This window comes from Triticum dicoccoides, chromosome 3B, assembly GCF_002162155.2.
Source record: "Triticum dicoccoides isolate Atlit2015 ecotype Zavitan chromosome 3B, WEW_v2.0, whole genome shotgun sequence".
Taxonomy (NCBI): Eukaryota; Viridiplantae; Streptophyta; class Magnoliopsida; order Poales; family Poaceae; genus Triticum; species Triticum dicoccoides.
Genome location: NC_041385.1, coordinates 364,853,186 through 364,871,437, shown reverse-complemented (window position 1 = coordinate 364,871,437; position 18,252 = coordinate 364,853,186). Strand labels below are relative to the sequence as shown.

The window sequence follows — 18,252 nt, the reverse complement described above, 5'->3', positions numbered from 1 at the left end:
CTCCTAGACACGGTGGCGCGGCGCGGGGACGATGGGGAGCGCGAGCTTCACGGTGGTGCAGGCGCGGCAGCGTCGGCCATGGAACGGGAGAGCGAGGGAGAGAGGCAGGGGGAGAAAGGACGTGTCCAGAGGGGTCGGGGCGCGACGTGGAGGTCGTCCAGGCCAGCAGGGCGGCGAGGGGAGGAAACAGGGCGGCGAGCAGCTGCGTGGCGCGCGCTGGAGTCGCTGTCGAGCACCTGCCTACCTGCCTGGCCACGTCAAGCAGCTCGCTGGAGCGGCTGCTGGGCTGGGCCGGCTAGGTGGGCCGGCTGGTGGGCTGCCAGGTTAGTTTCCCTCTCTCTCTTTTTATTTCTGTTTTCTATTTTTTCTGTAACTTTGTGGACTTCCTAAAAATACCTAGGCAACTCCAAAAATCCCCAAACTGCTCATGCCCACTGTTTAGTATATACACAACATGGAACATTTTAGTTTAGGATTATTTGGACACTTAAAATATTTTATAGATTTTAAATGTCCAAATTCAAATACTTATGTTTTAATTCAAAGACCTTAGGATGACCTAGGAAATTGTGCACCACTTTTGGCAAGGGTTCTGGACCAAGACAAAAAATGATGGACATTTTAGAAGGGCATTTCAGGTTCATTGAAAATATTTTTAGTAAACCCTAGTTGGATTCAGAGGGGGGTGGGGGTTCTGTCATCCCCATTTCAAGTTTCTGTTGAAAGGAATAGACATGATGCAACACTCTAATGCATGAACTAGCTAGGGTGTGACACCGGCACCACCGGGACGGCCTCCTGAGCCTCTCCCTGGCTCGGGATCCTTTGAGACAACACCTTGGTGTTGTGCACGGCCTTGGGGGAGGAGGCCGTCGGAAGGGACCCGCTGTCCATCGCTGACGGGTCCAGCGACCCCTCCAAAGAGGAGGATAGCTCGATGTTGGACCGAGCCAGACTGCAAATGTGTAAATCAGCACATTAAAATAGTAAAATGACAAGGCCGGATACATGAACGTATCTGAATACTTACAATTTTGCCAGGGGCTTTTTCCTGGGTTCCCACTCCCCGCTGCTGTTGGTGGCAGCTGCGGAGCTGCCCGGAAGGGAAGTTATCCCCTTCTTGGGTGCCTCGGTCTCCACATGCGTGGAGGTTGTCCTCTTCTTTCTCCCCCTAGCAGGGGGGGATGGATCTCTTCCTCTTCCTCCTCCTCTTCCTCATCGTCTCCGGCGGCGGAGGAGTGATCCTCGGCGTCTTCAGACATTGCGTATGAAGCGCCCTTGCGACGGAGACCATCTTTGGTCCCCTGGGCCTTCTTCTTGGCCTTCTTCTCCGGCACCTCATAAGGCGCCGGAAACAGCATCTTCGTCAGGAGTGGGGTTTCTGGGTTTTCGGGCAGCGAAGCCGGACAGTTAATCTGTTCCGCTATCTCTATCCAGGCCTGAAAAAATTGATAGTGAGGCAGATTCCTTCCTCAAATATGCCAGTAAAGGGTATACCTTGAAAACATGAAAGAACTTACCGGATTAGCCTGGCGAGTTGAGCTAAGCCCACGATCCTCGGTCATGGGCGGTGGTGTCTCGCCGGCCTTGAAAAGCACTTTCCAGATATCTTCGTGCGTCGTGCCGAAGAGCTCTAGTAGCGTCTGGTGCTTGGCCGAATTGAACTCCCACAAATAGCAAGTCTGGCGTTGGCACGGAAGGATCCGGCGGATGAGCATAACCTGGATTACGTTGACGAGCTTGATTCTCTTGCTTATCATGTTCTGGACACACGTCTGGAGCCCTGTCAGCTCGTCCGAAGAACCCCAGGCCAGGCCCTTCTCTTGCCAGGAGGTGAGCCGCATTGGGATGCCGGATCGGAATGCGGGAGCCGCCGCCTAGTTGGTGCCGTGCGGCTCGGTGATGTAGAACCACCCCTACTGCCATCCCTTCACAGTCTCCATAAAGGAGCCTTCGGGCCAGGTGACATTGGGCATCTTGCCCACCATGGCGCCTCCGCACTCTGCTTGTTGGCTGCTCACCACCTTTGGCTTCACATTGAAGGTCTTCAGCCATAGGCCGAAGTGAGGTGGGATGCGGAGAAAGGCCTCGCACATGACAATAAATGCCGAGATGTTGAGGATAGAGTTGGGGGCCAAATCATGGAAGTCTAGCCCGTAGTAAAATATCAGTCCGCAAACAAACGGGTGGAGAGGGAATCCCAGCTCGCGGACGAAGTGTGTGAGAAACACAACCCTCTCATGGGGCTCTGGGGTAGGGACGATCTGTCCTTTGGCCGGAAGCTGGTGAGCGATTCCCTTGGCCAAATACTCGGCCTCCCGGAGCTTCTTGATGTCCTTCTTCTCGATGGAGGAGGCCATCCACTTGCCTCCTGCTCCGGATCTGGACATGGTTGGAGTGCTTTTTTGGGCGGAGAAGGCGAGATCTTGGGCGCTGGAGCTCAAGGATGGATAGGCAGAGGAAGGAGAAGGCAGTAAAAGTCATGCACCTCCCCACTCGCCTTAAAACTCGCCTATTTCCCAAACGCCGTGCAGATGGCATGGTCGGGTTACCCATGCCCGTATTGATGAGAATCCCATGATAAGGGGACACGACCTCTGCTTTGACAAGACGTGCCAATGAAACCGCACCTTGAAATACGGAGCGGCAGGCTAAAAAACGGTTTGAATAATGACCAAATAGTGGCGTGATGTCATGCTACAAAAAGTTGTCAGCGGATTGGACTCGTGAAATATTATACTCTCTACGGTTGTGTGTGGTACTTGTTTTGCAGAGCCGGACACGTTTTCTATGTTCGGAATGCTATGTTGGAATATTTGGAGAAGGAACCCGCCTTGCAATGACGAAGACAATTTGCATGTCGGACTCATCATCATTGAAGCCTGGTTCAGGGGCTACTGAGGGAGTCCTGGATTAAGGGTCCTCGGACAGCCGGACTATATACTTTGGTCGGACTGTTGGACTATGAAGATACAAGATAGAAGACTTCGTCACGTGTCCGGATGGGACTCTCCTTTGCGTGGAAGGCAAGCTTGGCGATTCGGATATGTAGATTCCTTTCTCTGTGACCGACTTTGTACAACTCTAGCCCCCTCTGGTGTCTATATAAACCGGAGGGTTTAGACTTCTAGGGTTTAGCCACAACCATCATAATCTCATAGGCTAGACTTTTAGGGTTTAGCCATTACGATCCCGTGGTAGATCAACTCTTGTAGTACTCATATTCATCAAGATCAATCAAGCAGGAAGTAGGGTATTACCTCCATAGAGAGGGCCCGAACCTGGGTAAACATTGTGTCCCCCGCCTCCTGTTACCATTAGCCTTATACGCACAGTTCGGGACTACCCGAGATCCGCCGGTTTTGACACCGACAAGCGTGTATCCCTATTTAGGACACATGATTGTCTGGGGGTGGGAGGGACGCCCCGAGTGCGCTTTGAAGAGCCAGGTGTGCCCTCTCTGATGAGAGTCCGGGACGCCTCCTCGGCAGCCTGGACCTCAGCTATGAAAGTTGCGGCCTGCTCCTTTGTTCGAAGGGAGCACTCAGTGTTGTCGTTGACTGTAATAACACCTTTTGGCACTAGCATTTTTAGTTTTAGATATGCGTAATGTGGGATGATACGTCCATTTTGCATCATGTTTTACTATTGTTATTTATAATGTTTTTATGCACAGTAATGCTTTATGGAGTAATTTTAATGTCTTTTCTCTCATAATATGCAAGGTTTACACAAAGAGGGAGAATACCAGCAACTGGAATTCTGGACTTGAAAAAGCTACGTCAGAGTTACCTATTCTGCACATCTCCAAATGAGTTGAAATTTTACGGAGAATTATTTTGTAATAAATAAAAAATACTGGAGAAAAGAGTTAACAGAGGGGGGATGTATGGTGCCCACAAGACACCAGGGCGCGCCAGGCCCCCAGGCGCGCCCTAGTGGTTGGTGGGCAGCCCAGCCCACCTCCGATGGCCATCTTCTGGTATATAAAGTCTTTTGACCTAGAAAAAAAACAAGGGAAGGACTTTCGGGACGGAGCGTCATTGTCTCGAGGCAGAATTTGGGCAGGAGCACTTTTGCCCTCCGGTGGAGCGATTCCGTTGGGAGAACTTCCCTCTTGGAGGGGGAAATCGAAGTCATCGTCATCACCAACAACCCTCTCATCTTTGGGAGGCCAATCTCCATCAACAACACCATCTCATCTCAAACCCTAGTTCATCTCTTGTGTTCAATCTTTGTACCGGAACCTCAGATTGGTACATGTGGGTGACTAGTAGTGTTGATTACATCTTGTAGTTGATTACTATATGGTTTATTTGGTGGAATATATGTTCAGATCCATTATGCTATTTAATACCCCTCTAATCTTTAGCATGAATATCATTTGTGAGTAGCTACCTTTGTTATTGATGTCACGGAAGAAGTCATGTAGCGAGTAATCATGTGAACTTGATATGTGTTCGATATTTTGATGATATGTATGTTGTGATTTCCTTAGTGGTGTCATGTGAACATCAACTACATGACACTTCACCATCTTTGGGCCTAAGGGAATGCATTGTGGAGTATACCTGGCCAAACCTCGGGCCGGGCCAGGCTTTGGGTCGAGCCTAGCCAAGCCCGAGGCAAAAAAAACTAGGCCCGGGCCCAACCCAGCTTGGCCATCGGGCCTAGTTTTTTGGGCCCAAGCCCGGCCCAAACGTGTAAAAGCCCACCGGGCCTCGGGCCTCGGGCCAGGCCCCTTCAAAAAAGCGCAAAAACGGCAGGCCCGGCCCAGGCCGGTCGGGCCGGGCTGCCCATGGCCAGGACTATTGCAAAGTAGTTATTAGATGATGGGTTGCTAGAGTGACAGAAGCTTCAACCCTAGTTTATACGTTATTTCGTAAGGGACTGATTTGGATCCATATGTTTAATGTTATGGTTAGATTTTATCTTAATACTTTTTTCGTAGTTGAGGATAAACCTGGGAATGGTTTGGACTGAAACTATGGTTTCAGTCAGTTTTCGTATTGGGCTGCTTTTGGATTGGATGAAATGGGCTAAGTATGAAATCAGTTTAATTTGGTCTGGGATTTAAGTATTGTTGGACTGGGTTAGCTCGGTCTGGACAGGAACCGAATTGGTCTCAGACCGTTTCGACCCATGGTCTGAAACCAGATCGAGGACCAAATCGGCAGCCGGGCAAGTGACCTAACGAGGAGCGCCTCTACGGCCGCCGCCTGCCGCTAAGTTAGGGATTTTCCGCCGCCTGCCTGCCGCTGTCGTTGCCGCCCACTGGAGCTTGGTCGCCGCCTTCCCCTCCCTCTGACACCATTCGGTCGGTGGATGGCCGTCTTCCCCTCCCTTGGCTGGAGCTTGGCCGTCGGTCACCGCTACGGGAAGGACTCGCCGGCTGCCGCTGGCTGGAGCTCGGTCAGTGCATCCTTACCATTCTCTTCCCCTGCTGCTGCTCCTTACTCTCCCGAACTTGTTGATGCTCTCTCTTTCAACCTCCCTCTGCTGAAGATCCTTTCTCCACAAAACTGCTGCTCCTTTTCTTCCCCAAACCTTGCTGTCTGCTCCTGTCTGTATCTTGAACCTGCTATTTCGGTAGTATTGAGATGTGTAAGACAGTGTAATGATCAGATGTTACAAGTACTTGCACCTGTTAATTTTTCAGTTCAGATTTGTGCTTGTTTAGTACTTGCTGTTGCTGCTCCTCCCTGTCTCTTTCACATATGTGGCTGCCGCGGTCGACACCGCCCTCAGACGCAAGAATATCCTCAACATCAAGTGCCTTGACGATCCTCTCCTGTGAGCAACCGATCAATCTCCCAGTATATTCTTTTTCATCTATCAATGATATGCCACGTTTTAGAAACTCGATTGGTTCATATATGGTGTAGGTGTGTTGTTCCGAGGGATAAGCTCAACACCCTAGTGTATGACCAAAAGAAGAGTCTTGACCTTGTGAAATCCCTATAGACTTGGCTGTAAATCTAATCCTTTCTAATTACCTATTTCTAAAGTGCAAGACACAGGACATCTGGATGACCAACTTTTGCAGATACTGGTGCATTGTTACTCAAGTAACGTTGAATTTTTTTTTATTTTTATTTTTTGAAGCAAAGTAACTTGAATTTGTATTGACGAATTTTAAGAACTTACTGAACATCTGATTATATTTCAGATCTAATGTTATTATATTTTAACTATTGTTATATTAGGATATTTGCATGTTAGTTAGAACGAATTGTGCTATTGCTATATTATTTTGACGCTCCGAACGTAGGGGAAACTTTTGTTTCTTGGATGGCCAGCTCCTGTATCCACGCCAACGGACAGATAATCGTTGGAGATGCACTAACAATATATGGCTAATTTCGGAATCCAGGTTAAAGCATAGCAATTGGGTGAGCAAGTAGAGAAGCAGGTAGAAAACAAAGAACCCTTTGCACCCACGTCGACTATTAGATTAAAAATGGTGAATGGAACTCTATTACACCCAGTCGGCTTTATATCACAAGTATAGCAACACAAAAAGTAAATGAAAATGAGGTAGAGTTGATAAAGCAAAAGAACTGCTGAAAGAGTTGTTTGTTGATGTCATTGAACTAGAGCCTGGTCTTCATAAACGAACCATACATTCTTCAGTAATATTCAGAGACTTCAGAATCATGACAAATAGAAGCAATATTTTTGTGAAACCTCATTAGACAATCAAATTACATGGTAGACATCCTTCTACAACATATATACATGCATATATTTCAACACAAGGTTCCCTACAAAGATTACTGTGTCAAAATTGTACATCTCTACCCAGTGAAGGGTAGCCAGAAGATATTGCTGGTCAATGAGACCATTTCTTCCCATAATCATAGCTAGTACATAGCACGACAATCAGCGTGTGTATCCTTCAAATACAGTCAGCCAAGAACCAAGCTGAGTTATCATGGTGGAGAAGTGCAAAGAAAAACTGTTCACTATGTCTCTAACTTCACATCTAATAATTTGAGCTCTTCTAATAATTCCTCATACTTCTTTGTTTCCTTAGCAATTTGATACCGGAGCTTTTGTTCCTAAAAGCATGATCACAATATTCTTTTGTTATATCAATCAGTTCTCTAAAATGTTCAGCTCTAAAGATAACACATAGGAATGTACAAGGGCACCAACCAAAATATAACTCAAGATTGCCAAATTTCTCTAAAATGTCAAGCTCTGAAGACAACACAAAGGAATGTACAAGGGCACCAACCGAATATTAAATGTAACTCATGATTACCAAATTATGACGGCGATGGCACTAGGCCACTAAATGGATTCATTTTCAGTACAAGGAGGGCCTTCATACTATGTAGGTTGTACCTTAACGATGGTGAAGTAAACCATGATTTCAATTAATAGATTAAAAATGATGTGGCTGAACTTTACAAGAATGGTTGACTTCTTTAAGTTTGGACAAAGTACATATTGCGGGAAGTTTGGTTCCGTTGAAAACCAAGCATTCACAGACATTAGAGACAGTACCTCATCATTTGCACTCATGAAACAACAGTAAGAGGTACTACTTTACTTGCACAGAAGATAATAATACCTTTTCGACAAGTTGCTTCTCTGATTCCTCGTATTGTAAGCATCTGGTAATTCAAAAAAGATAGGCGTTAACACTAAAATTGTCGAAGCACGCATGGCATATTTACTTTGAAGAAGCTGTAACCTCTTGGTTCTAATGTTACATGTATATTTGTTTTCATACTACCCTGATATTGCTAATAGAAACATGGTACCCAGACATACGAGCAACTGATAATCCTCTTTATCAACATATACTATTCATATTCTGCGTTAACTACATCAGCAGTAACAGATAAATTGCATGTGGGAAAATGCTTTCCTAAACTGCTTTGAACTCTGTAGATTCTCCTTAACAAACAAAGAAACTACAATGGCTAAAACAAAAAGATGTACAAAGTGCATATATTGACGTGTCAAACTCTGTAGATGTTCCTTATCAAACTCTGTATTGTACTTACTCATCACGCAATTTGTCATTTTCAAGTGTCAAGGTCTTGTATTCATGAAATCGTTTTCGTTGAATAACATCCCGATGCTGTCAAAGAAAACCAACAACAAATCAGCCATGTAAGGACACTCATGGTATTTTGAAGATGTTCCATACCAAAATGCGCTTCTAAGAGGACCAAAAGAATTAGTTTTGCGGTGTGTAGCGTGTGGGTGGGGGTAACCAGACAGAAAAGATAGATGCCCATGCTAGTCTCCCTTGCCTTCGTCTGGTGATTATTTATGTTGCTGATGACTCCGAGGGCATCGAAATTTCTCTTCTGTCCCATGCCTGTTAAAAAACAGAAAAACATTAACCAAATAGTGAAATTTGACAGGTGACCCTAGAAAGATGGATTACTCACTACTCTGTGCACAGCTGCTTGTTGGAACATCAGCAGTCAGTAACTGATGAGGAACACTTGCTGGCGAAGTACCAGCGCCCGTCTGCTTAGCACGATAAAGTGCACGGGATGCTTTAGGTAATGACTTGTTATCATAACCAAGGCGATGGCAATGCAGGCCCCTACAAAAATGATTAGTTCAAGCATGAAATTCTGATGACATTAAGTCACTCAAAAAAGCATGACAAGGACACAACAAACACCCACACATCAATCATAGTCATTTATCACAACAAACGCGTAAAAGTTTAAGATGAGGTTAAGAACTAGCAGTTAACTAGTTAATATATCTCAAATGAGATAATATTCAGCTTTTACAAGTTATGATCTCAGGCCATCCAATTAACTCAAAATCAGCAACTTCCTACAGTGATCAACAAACTAAACCTCTTGTTGTTGCCAGTGCAGCAATGCTACAGTTCATGCACTACAGTGGTTCACAGGGTTCTCATGCCCAGCACACATTCACAGTAGGTACAGCATCGCAACTATTTCATATGTCAAGTAAACTCAGATCTTAGATAAAACAAGGAGGGAGTCAATAGATGCACGATATGGGGTTAAAGTACTAGAATGCAGAGTAGTAGGCCACAGATTAAAGAGAGGAATTTCATGAGGAAAAGGCTACTCATAAGTACAACGCAGTCATGACTTGACTTGACAATCCAATCTTCACTATTTTGCAATGCATGTGATGGCTCTTTTCAAGACATGCTTCTGCAATTGTAACAGAAGTAAAGTTCTGATTTCATACTGCAATAAAACGTAAGTTTTTTGCTCAAAAAACTGGATCAAATTTTAAGTCTTACATGCATGTCGTGTAAGCATTGTCAAATTATATCGGATGCTTTTTTTAACATTTTGAATGGCAAACTCAGGACCTAGGGAGCGCACCTAAATTAACATCACGGGACGTGTTTGGTTCCCTGGGTAGCTTTAGGCTGCATGGCATGGGGGATGCTGGGTGAGTGCGGCCTGGTTCAGCCGATGCAACGATGAGCCGAGATGAGTGTTTGGTGAAATTTGTATGATATGGCTGGCTGTACATGCAGGTTTTTCAGAATGTAGCTGAAATCAGGAAGGAACGTGGATCATGGCGACGGGATCTGGGGCTCGATGACTCCAGATGGCCTGACGGTGGATCCTCGCTTGTGACGGCACGAGGCGGCAGGATCCGGCGTGCAGCGCTTGGACGAGGGCGAACGAGGCCGGTGGCAGCGCTTGATGAGGCCGGCAGCGACGCTTGGACGTGGGCGAAGGAGGGCGGCGGAGCTTTACGAGGGCGCGGCGGCGGAGCTTGACAAGGGCGCGGCGGCGGAGCTTGACGAGGGCACGGCGGCGGCGGCGCTTGGTTCGAAGAGACCGAAGAGGGGAGAAGAAAACCAAAGGAACGAGCCTGTACACGAGCTACGCTCGATCCCTGCGTTTCCCCCAGCCTGGCTGAGAGGCCCCTTTTTGCATCCATCGGGCCAGGCTGAAGAGCCCATACAGGGTACCAAACCAAAATTTGCATGGTGTATGTGAACCACATGCAACGCAGCTAACCAAACACCCCTGCAAGTATGCTGCCAGCAGACGACATCAAAGAAAAAAGGTATGGACTATCCAGTAAATGCCAGAAAAAAAGGACTATCAGAACTACACAAAGGTCCCCCAATATGGTCAGTCTTACGGTTCTTAATCCAGACAGCATGTGCTGACTAACGAGTGACAAATTTTTTGATTAAATGATTTGGCAAAATGATCCACAACAGGGCACACCTGCTAGCGTGATGAGATCATATTTGTGTGGGTCTATTGTAGATTAGAAACGTGACCAAGTTATCGTTAGTTCGTTACTGTTGCAAATCTTTAGAATTTTTCTGAAAGAAAAAGCTTTACCAGTATTCGTAAGTCATTTCTTTCAAACGATTCTCGAGCCTTTGATAAAGGACTGACTTCTCAAAGTCCTGCTTGTCGTGGGTAGGTTTGATGAAACTCGCATCAAGAATACCTGAAAATACCAACAGAACAAAACATACGCATAATGTTTCTTCTATATTTTGCATAGGACACTACGCAAAAGGCTAATGCTCATCATCTCCACCCACTTAGATCTGCTCCCTATATTATCTCTACTCTTTTACCACTACAAAAAGTTATGACAAGAATGCATGGGTTTACATTCATATGTGCCAACTTGATATACGCCTAGAAAATCAGGAGCGTATGTGTCCCACACAAAAAGAACAAAGTGTACATGTTTGAATGGCATACAATTCACTGTTTAGGCTGTACCAATTTGATTGTTTGTGTAGGCACATGTGGTCATATTTTAGCACCACAATTTGAATGTGTACATCTTAGCTGTACCAATTTGATTGTTTTGTGTAGGCACATGTGGTCATATTTTAGCACCACAATTTGTACGTGTACATCTTATAGCATTGTAAACATCCATGAAATCCGTTTTAAAAAATCATTAAAAAGTCTCAAATATTTTCGTAACTTCTGTATAGTGGGAAAAGAGAGAGAATATAAGGAGCTTATACAAGTGGGCGAAGGAAATCTACTTTATACTAAGTAAAACATCTCTTACCCACAACTCCCCGCCCTTTGCCATATGAGTTGCTGGCAACTTTCCAAAAAGGCTGCAAATAATTTGGAAGTGTGACTTGCCAAGCAAACAACAGGGTTGAAGAAACATATCTAGTAAATAGCATACATCACATATTTTCTCAATTGTGCTACATAGTGAACTCAATTTCTTTATTATTCAAGTTGCAGGGATGATATTTACGTTTTTTAAAATATTTAGCTACTTGGAAGACTACATAGCACAATGGCACTACAAGCTTGGGTGAATGCTCGCTAAGCATGACCCGCAAAAAAAAAGGCTCGCTAAGCACCTAATCATGGGCAACTATTTAGAATGTTAATTAATCCATACTGGATTAAATTGGGTGTGTTGTGCATAAAATACTAAAGACTCCCTAGTCCCAACAGCATATTCTCACCCAACTATTTTAGATTGTTGATATATACCAGATTATAGTGGAGGTCTTATGCACAATTTGCCAAGGAGTCCCTAGTCTGAACAGCATATCCCCATCAACAGGATATGGACTTGTCCATAACTCAAATAAATTACCAATGCATTTCACTAGAACTACATTCCCATAGTCTAGAGTCATTCATTTGTTAGATAAAGACATTGCTTGAAGGAAGAGCTTTCTGATGATAAAAGTACGTCAAAAGCAACTTATTGCTGACAGAAGATAAAGACTATAAAAAAGGGCAGCCCCGTGCACGTAGCTCCCACTTGCGCAGGGTCCGGGGAAGGGTCCGACCACTTTGGGTCTATAGTACTCAGCCTTTCCCTGCATTTCTACAAGAGGCTGTTTCCAGGACTCAAACCCGTGACCTCATGGTCACAAGGCAACAGCTTTACCGCTGCGCCAAGGCTCCCCTTCGCAGAAGATAAAGACTATGAATAAACTATTTCTTGAGAAGCACAATATTCTACGTTGTCAAGTGTCGTGGAAAAGAAGAAAGCTCTCACCGTTATTAAACGATTCTTGTGATAAACGTTGAATCCTTGTACATCAGTGTCTGGGGCACCTTTGACAAATCCGATGGTTGTGACTATAGATAGCTAAATAAAAACAACATGGAGGTACACTGAGAAGGCATGCTTTATATAAACAAGTTTTGCCTACTATACTACAAATACAGAACATTTTGCAAAATCTAAGCAGACTTTAGTGGAGGTGAGGGGGTAACCATTTCATGGAGTAAAAACCACTACCGAGGGACTAGATGATCCATCCAGTAGGACATTCATTTCCAGGCTAAAAAGACTTACAAAGGAGTGTTTCAAGTATTATTAATATATTAAGATCTTGTTTTACCTAGCAACTAGTGGTTCTGGAAAAAGTTGCATAACATAGCAAATGTAGACATTTCTAACAAGGATGATACAACAACACAAAGGGCAACCTATTCTGGACCTCCTCGTCATCCATACTTAACTAAAATGATTTACTTTGTACAACATGGATATGACTAACAGAAAATAACTAGATAAGCAATGTACAATTTAACCTTGATTTTTTCTCAAAAAACAGAACAGATTATCCATGGAAGTAAAACACTTCTATGAGTAAGATTCAATATGGGGAATTTATCATGAGAAATCCATAGGCGAAAGCAGTTAGCAGATGGCTATCAGATAGGTTTCTCACAAAACAGACCAACCAACTATTAGAATAGAGACATCCAGGATACAACCATACAAGTGAACATATACAATCATTCTAACTATCTTACAAGAAGCTTTAAAATGGTTTTCACATCGACCAAATTGGTGAAATAGAAAATATGCTTCAGAAATTCTAAGTTACACATACCTCTGGAAGTCCAGCGATTTGTGGTTTATACAACACACATTCACGATACAACAAATCATTAACTACATTATGTGGTTCCACATCCTGTCCACGCAGGATTATCCTGAAACTATCAGGTACACGAAGATACAAGATGGAGGCGTATGCCTGCTTGAATTCAGGCAGAAATGCAAATGAGACATGTTTGTCTAGCAAAATAAACAAAACAAGTTTAATAAATCAGATAATGGGGATCAGTACTTAACTCTAAGTGAATAACGAAGTCGATTTGCAATGTAGTCCTGAGTCACAAGCTTCTCATGTTTGTTGGTTTTGACCTTCTTCTGTGCCCCAGTAATGAGAATATCCTAAAATATTGTATATCGAACTGTTTAGCCAATGGTAGAACTGTTCAAATAATAACCCCAAAGGAGATGCACAGATAGAACATGTAGCTTGTAAGATAAATAAACACTTCTACTATATAGCATGGCATATGTATTGAAACATATCACTTCATCAAAACTAGAAACTCCTACAATACTTATTCAGCATGTATCAAATCTCAAATCAATTCCGTGTCAGTTCTATAGAGTTGTCATGTCATGTTTCTAATGTTATGCTTCCAAATAATGGATTGGGAACTTTGATTTTATTCCTATTGTGTTACACAAGAACTGGCTTACTTGTAAAACGAAGCAAATAACAAACTTATCTTTGTTCTACTTATTTTATATATGTGTGGTCCACGATCATGTAGGTTTGGCTAGTTGTCTACCATTTCAAAAGCATTTTAGAGGGGAAAAGCCCAATTGAAGTACTAAGAAAGAAAACTAGGGGGAGGCCCTGTTGAAGAGCTTGCTGTCATTAATTACATATCTCGCTCTTTCCACCTCCTACAGAACTAACAAGAAAAGCAGGGAAGGATTAGAGCTTGCCAAGCAATTACTGATCAAGCTAAAAATTCATCTTATCATCACATCTTCTATCGTTGAAACTGGTTTCTATAGTACATCAAAATAACATGTGGGCCCCAACCAGTTATTTTGGAAAATGATGTGCTACAGGGCAGGGAATGTGGCATACTGGCAAGTCCGTGTCTGTCAAACCATGTTTACTGAAATCCTCAAGCTAATCGTAAACAATTAAGTCAAACTGGATTGGGACATCAATGTCCCAATATAAACGAGCTAAGTTAATTCATGCAATAACACATCAAGTTTTGGGACATCAAAATCATCTGCCAGCAACAAATATAGCTCTAGGAGGCCAACATTACAAACCTTCTTATCGGAGTTGAAATCAAGCTCCATGTCCCCATCATCATTGAACCAGAGGTTGAATACAATTATCTTCGTCCCATGCTCCCCGATATCATCAAACTGTATCGTAAGTAAGAAAGTATTGAGATAAACCAGAGAAAAGATCAGCCAGAATGATAAGCTGGGCAGCTCGCCCTAACTAACAGAGATCTATGATAATTGAGGCACTTATTCTACAAGGGAACTGTCACATATAGAATTGATGGGAACTAGGAAAACCATTTGGCTTAATTTACAGATAAACTATACATGCATCAATTAATCTTTTGCGATAAATAAAGAATATAATACACATATAATGTTACATAGCATGCTAGAGACATATAATTGATTTTTAAGAATTAGAAAATCACTATGCAAGTCTATTATGGGGGGCAAAAGACTGTTCAACAGTTCCATAGGCACCTTCACATGCAGGTCACTTTCCTACAAAAGAAGACGGACCATCTTTCTAAACCATTTCATCTATACAGGCTATTTGTTAATCTGTCAAACCTCTTAATTTCCAAAAGCATCTGCGAACTCTTTCTTTACATAGTATACTCATCTTTATATGATTGTTAGCACCATTCAACAGGTTGCCAGAAATATGCCAAAACAATAAAATGCTAGTTTACATACTTGTTTAAGCAACTCAGCTTCACTAGCAAAAGGGGACCATTTCGAAAGGATCGCCAAATTAGAAGAGAAGAGTTTCTGATTATGACGTAACAGCTGAGTATATGAAGCAGTTGTAAGATCATATTGGTAGTCTACCTGCAAGAGACAATGGGGCAAGGGAACAAGTAAAACTACAACATAGCTCAGAGCCCAGCTAACTAAAATTTCCAGAACTTGACATCAGCTTACAAAGAAAGCATCAAACTTACTGTTGGCACCAATACATCATCGCAGCCTGTTTCCATCAGAAATGTGTAAGAAAGAAGACCAATACTTCTTGTCGGTGTCCTAAAAAGAAGCAACAAATTGCTTGAATTGATACATGAACTGGGTGGCCAGACATTTTACTAAGGCAACAGAGGAATTGAGAGGTATGATTATATTTTAAGCAACATAACCGAATGATAACTCATGTGGTGGCAGCGTCACAGTGAAGCATGAGTGTGTGTCTGACAAGGAACATGCAACAAATAATATAATAAATGAACAGTCGCCATATGAGATTGGATTAGACATTAGAGTGATACATGTTTGATTGTTTCCATGTGACACAAAAGGTGAAAATTACCCCCATACGGACATTTTATTCAAAAGCATTGCAAAAGGCCGTATTAACACTTAGAAATACTTTCAATAAATATTTCACCATTTCTCAGATCCATTCCTGCACAATACTCTTGAAAATTTTAGTGTACTTTCCCTAAGAGTTACTTTTGAAACCGACGACCAAGGTGGCAAGTGACACCACAAAATGTTTGTTCTGATATACCACCTGTTTCTAAATGTAAGACGCTTTGGCAGTTTAAAATGGACTGCCAAAACGTCTTGTATTTATGAACAGAGGGTGTAATTGTGAAGAACTGGACTCCTAGATTAAATGAGTGCAAATGAGAAATACCAGTTTTTTTGGTTCTGTGTAAAAACAATCACATCTGCTCCAAGCCTCATTGTGCTTGTTTTGAAACCATTGCCATCTGACAAACAGGCAACAATGAATCCAATAGCAAGACTTTAAGATATTGATGATCTTGCATGGAAATAGGAAAAAAGGCACAAAGAACATACATTGTCCGATGAAAGCATCAGACTGCTTATCTGAAAATCCAAAGCTCATGCAACATCGCAGTGCATCTGGATCCATCCCCCCTCCATCATCTTGGCCATACAGAACACCCCAAGGTCACTATTGAATGTTTCTACCAACTGAATAGTTTCACATTTATTTGTCATATCGAAGCTGCAAACCTTGAACCAACAATGAGGGACTACCATCCCGTGGGTTTGTGAATTTATTAACACGAACAAATGTTGCCCCATTATTCACCTGACAGAAAATACGCAACCAAATAAACCATACATAGCATTCATGTTGATCTATTTTTCCTTTTAGGATGGAGTTAATTGAGCATCGTCAAATACGGAAAATACCTCATCAATAGCGTTATCAAGAAGCTCAGCAATGGCTGCAAAAATTAGCGAAGTCAACACTGGATACAAATAATGAAGAGAAAGTACCATATGATGCAAAGCAAAGTGTGTCCATTATACACGCAAGAAAGTGGGTTAGGATCAGGTTAGATATGCTTGAATTTAACCCCAAAAACAAGTAGAAACCGCGATAATGTCCTAGATTGGTTTTCGAAGTGCTAGTATTTACACAATGATTCAAGCCTGTACTTACAAAAGTTATGTAAACAGTGGAACAATTGTTATAATACAAGATTCTGAGATCGAGAGGGACATTTATGCCCAGATTGTAAGGATAAATGGGCTAGGCCACCTTGTATGCGGCAGACAAAAATTCAGATGACAATTCTCAATATACGTCTCAGGTCCTTTTTGTTTTAACTAAGTGAGTAAGCCATTTAGAAGCCACTGTTTTACTATATTTACTGCTAACATGCAATTTTTTAAACTTCCCATTACATGTTTACAACCGGAAATAAAGTGGTAGTGAGGAAGAGAATTAACCCATGATAGTCAAATACATAAATGACAAGCTCACAACTGACAAGACAAGTTGTTACTACAAAACTGCATTCAACAGAAACTGGGACGCCATTATGCGTATGAACTCTTATCTTACTAAAAAAAATGCATTTAACAAAGACTGGGAGGCCATTAAGTGTATGAAAGAATTTGTGAACCAAATGAGTCAATTTCTCAAGATGGAGTTATTTTCTAAGATTAGTTAATTCTCATACCGCCAAATGCCCACTTGTGAGAAGTAGCATTTGAGTGCAGGAACTTTGGATTGATCCTCAGCCGATTCCGCCCACCTGCACACCACCAAATCACAAACACCGAAATCAAAAGGAAATAGTAGAAACAAGGGACGTGTCGCCGAGATTTCTGCAGTCAGCATACCAGGGGCATCGGCGTCAGGGTTGCGGCGGGCTACAACATACTCGCCGGACTTCCAGAATTGGCGGCAGAGGCGCGGCGGGGGGAGGACCCTGGGGGCTTCGGCGGCGAGTGGCAAGGGCACGGGTTCCTCGTCCTTGACGGGCACGAGCGCGTAGCAGCCTGGGGGCTGGATCGGGTAAAGCAGGGGCTTCACATCGGCGAGCTCGTACGGCTTGACATCGCGGGGGGAGGAGGGGGCGATGGTGACGGCGCTGGTGCTGGGAAAGGGGAGGGACTCCTCGTCGTCGTCGCTGGAGAGATCTATCACCTCGGCGGCGCCTCCGGACCTCATCCCGTCGCCGGCGTCGGAGCTAGGGCTTCTTTTTTACTCTACCTTCTCGGTCAGTCGGTCCCCTCTGAGCTTCTGGGCGGGTCGTTGAGCGGACAAACTCGTTCCTGTGTCCCGTATTTTCATTCGGAGGGTCGTTCAGCATCTTTTTTCATAGAAAAATCGTCTTGATTCCGTAAAACGGCCTGTTCTGAAAAAGAAAACGAGCGAACCTGCATATTTCGGCCCTCGTCCATTTTCTCTCTTCATTTGACCGTTTTCTCTATCTTACGGACGTTTTAGCTTGCGCCCAGCATTTCGCCGCATCTCGTCGCGGATTCTTGCTGCCCCGCGCCACCCCACGCCGTCGAATAGTTCCACCGCCCTCCGCCGCATCTTCTCCACCAATTTTGAAGCTTGGGGTTGCCGATTTTTACCGCAAGAGCGTGGCCGCCGCCATGAATATGTTCCAGAGCTTTGCGCGGGCCTCGTTGCGGGCGGATCCGGCTGCTCCGGCAGCGACTGAGCCACGGAATTGTCTTCGCACCTGCCGTAGGTTTGGGGCTGTGGGGAAGTACAGACGGCGGATTTGCTTCCGACCGACGGTGCGGAAGAGATCTCGGTTGCGCGGATTTGCTACCTGCCAAAGGTAATCTCTCTAGCGGTTTCTCTGCATTTTAATTTTAGGTGACGAGAGATATGTTATATTAAATCAATGATTAATTTTTTAGATGGATGATCGAAGTTCTTCGTCGTTGTTAGAGTCGGATGATTCTGAC

General features: G+C 43.7%; 1 protein-coding gene across 7 annotated transcripts; it reads right to left on the bottom strand.

Annotated features, from left to right (window-relative positions):
• Positions 1 to 6,657: 6,657 nt before the first annotated feature.
• Positions 6,658 to 17,598, bottom strand: LOC119276073 (protein MICRORCHIDIA 6-like). 7 transcript variants are annotated; one of them, XM_037557049.1, is made up of 19 exons: positions 17,167 to 17,598; positions 17,004 to 17,078; positions 16,228 to 16,262; positions 16,045 to 16,123; positions 15,865 to 15,954; positions 15,698 to 15,773; positions 15,009 to 15,087; positions 14,761 to 14,895; positions 14,101 to 14,199; positions 13,084 to 13,185; positions 12,839 to 12,985; positions 11,992 to 12,084; positions 11,029 to 11,080; positions 10,332 to 10,443; positions 8,412 to 8,572; positions 8,232 to 8,338; positions 8,019 to 8,095; positions 7,580 to 7,622; positions 6,658 to 7,061 (listed from the first exon to the last, which is right to left on the bottom strand). In XM_037557049.1, the coding sequence occupies exons 1-19, from the start codon at positions 17,495 to 17,497 to the stop codon at positions 6,966 to 6,968; spliced, it is 1,989 nt and encodes a 662-aa protein (XP_037412946.1). In that variant the 5' UTR covers positions 17,498 to 17,598; the 3' UTR covers positions 6,658 to 6,965. The 7 variants fall into 7 exon arrangements, 4 of the variants coding, with proteins under 4 accessions (XP_037412946.1, XP_037412948.1, XP_037412947.1 ...); XM_037557051.1 differs by having other exon boundaries at positions 8,271 to 8,338; XM_037557050.1 differs by having other exon boundaries at positions 8,415 to 8,572.
• Between the last annotated feature and the right edge of the window lie 654 nt (positions 17,599 to 18,252).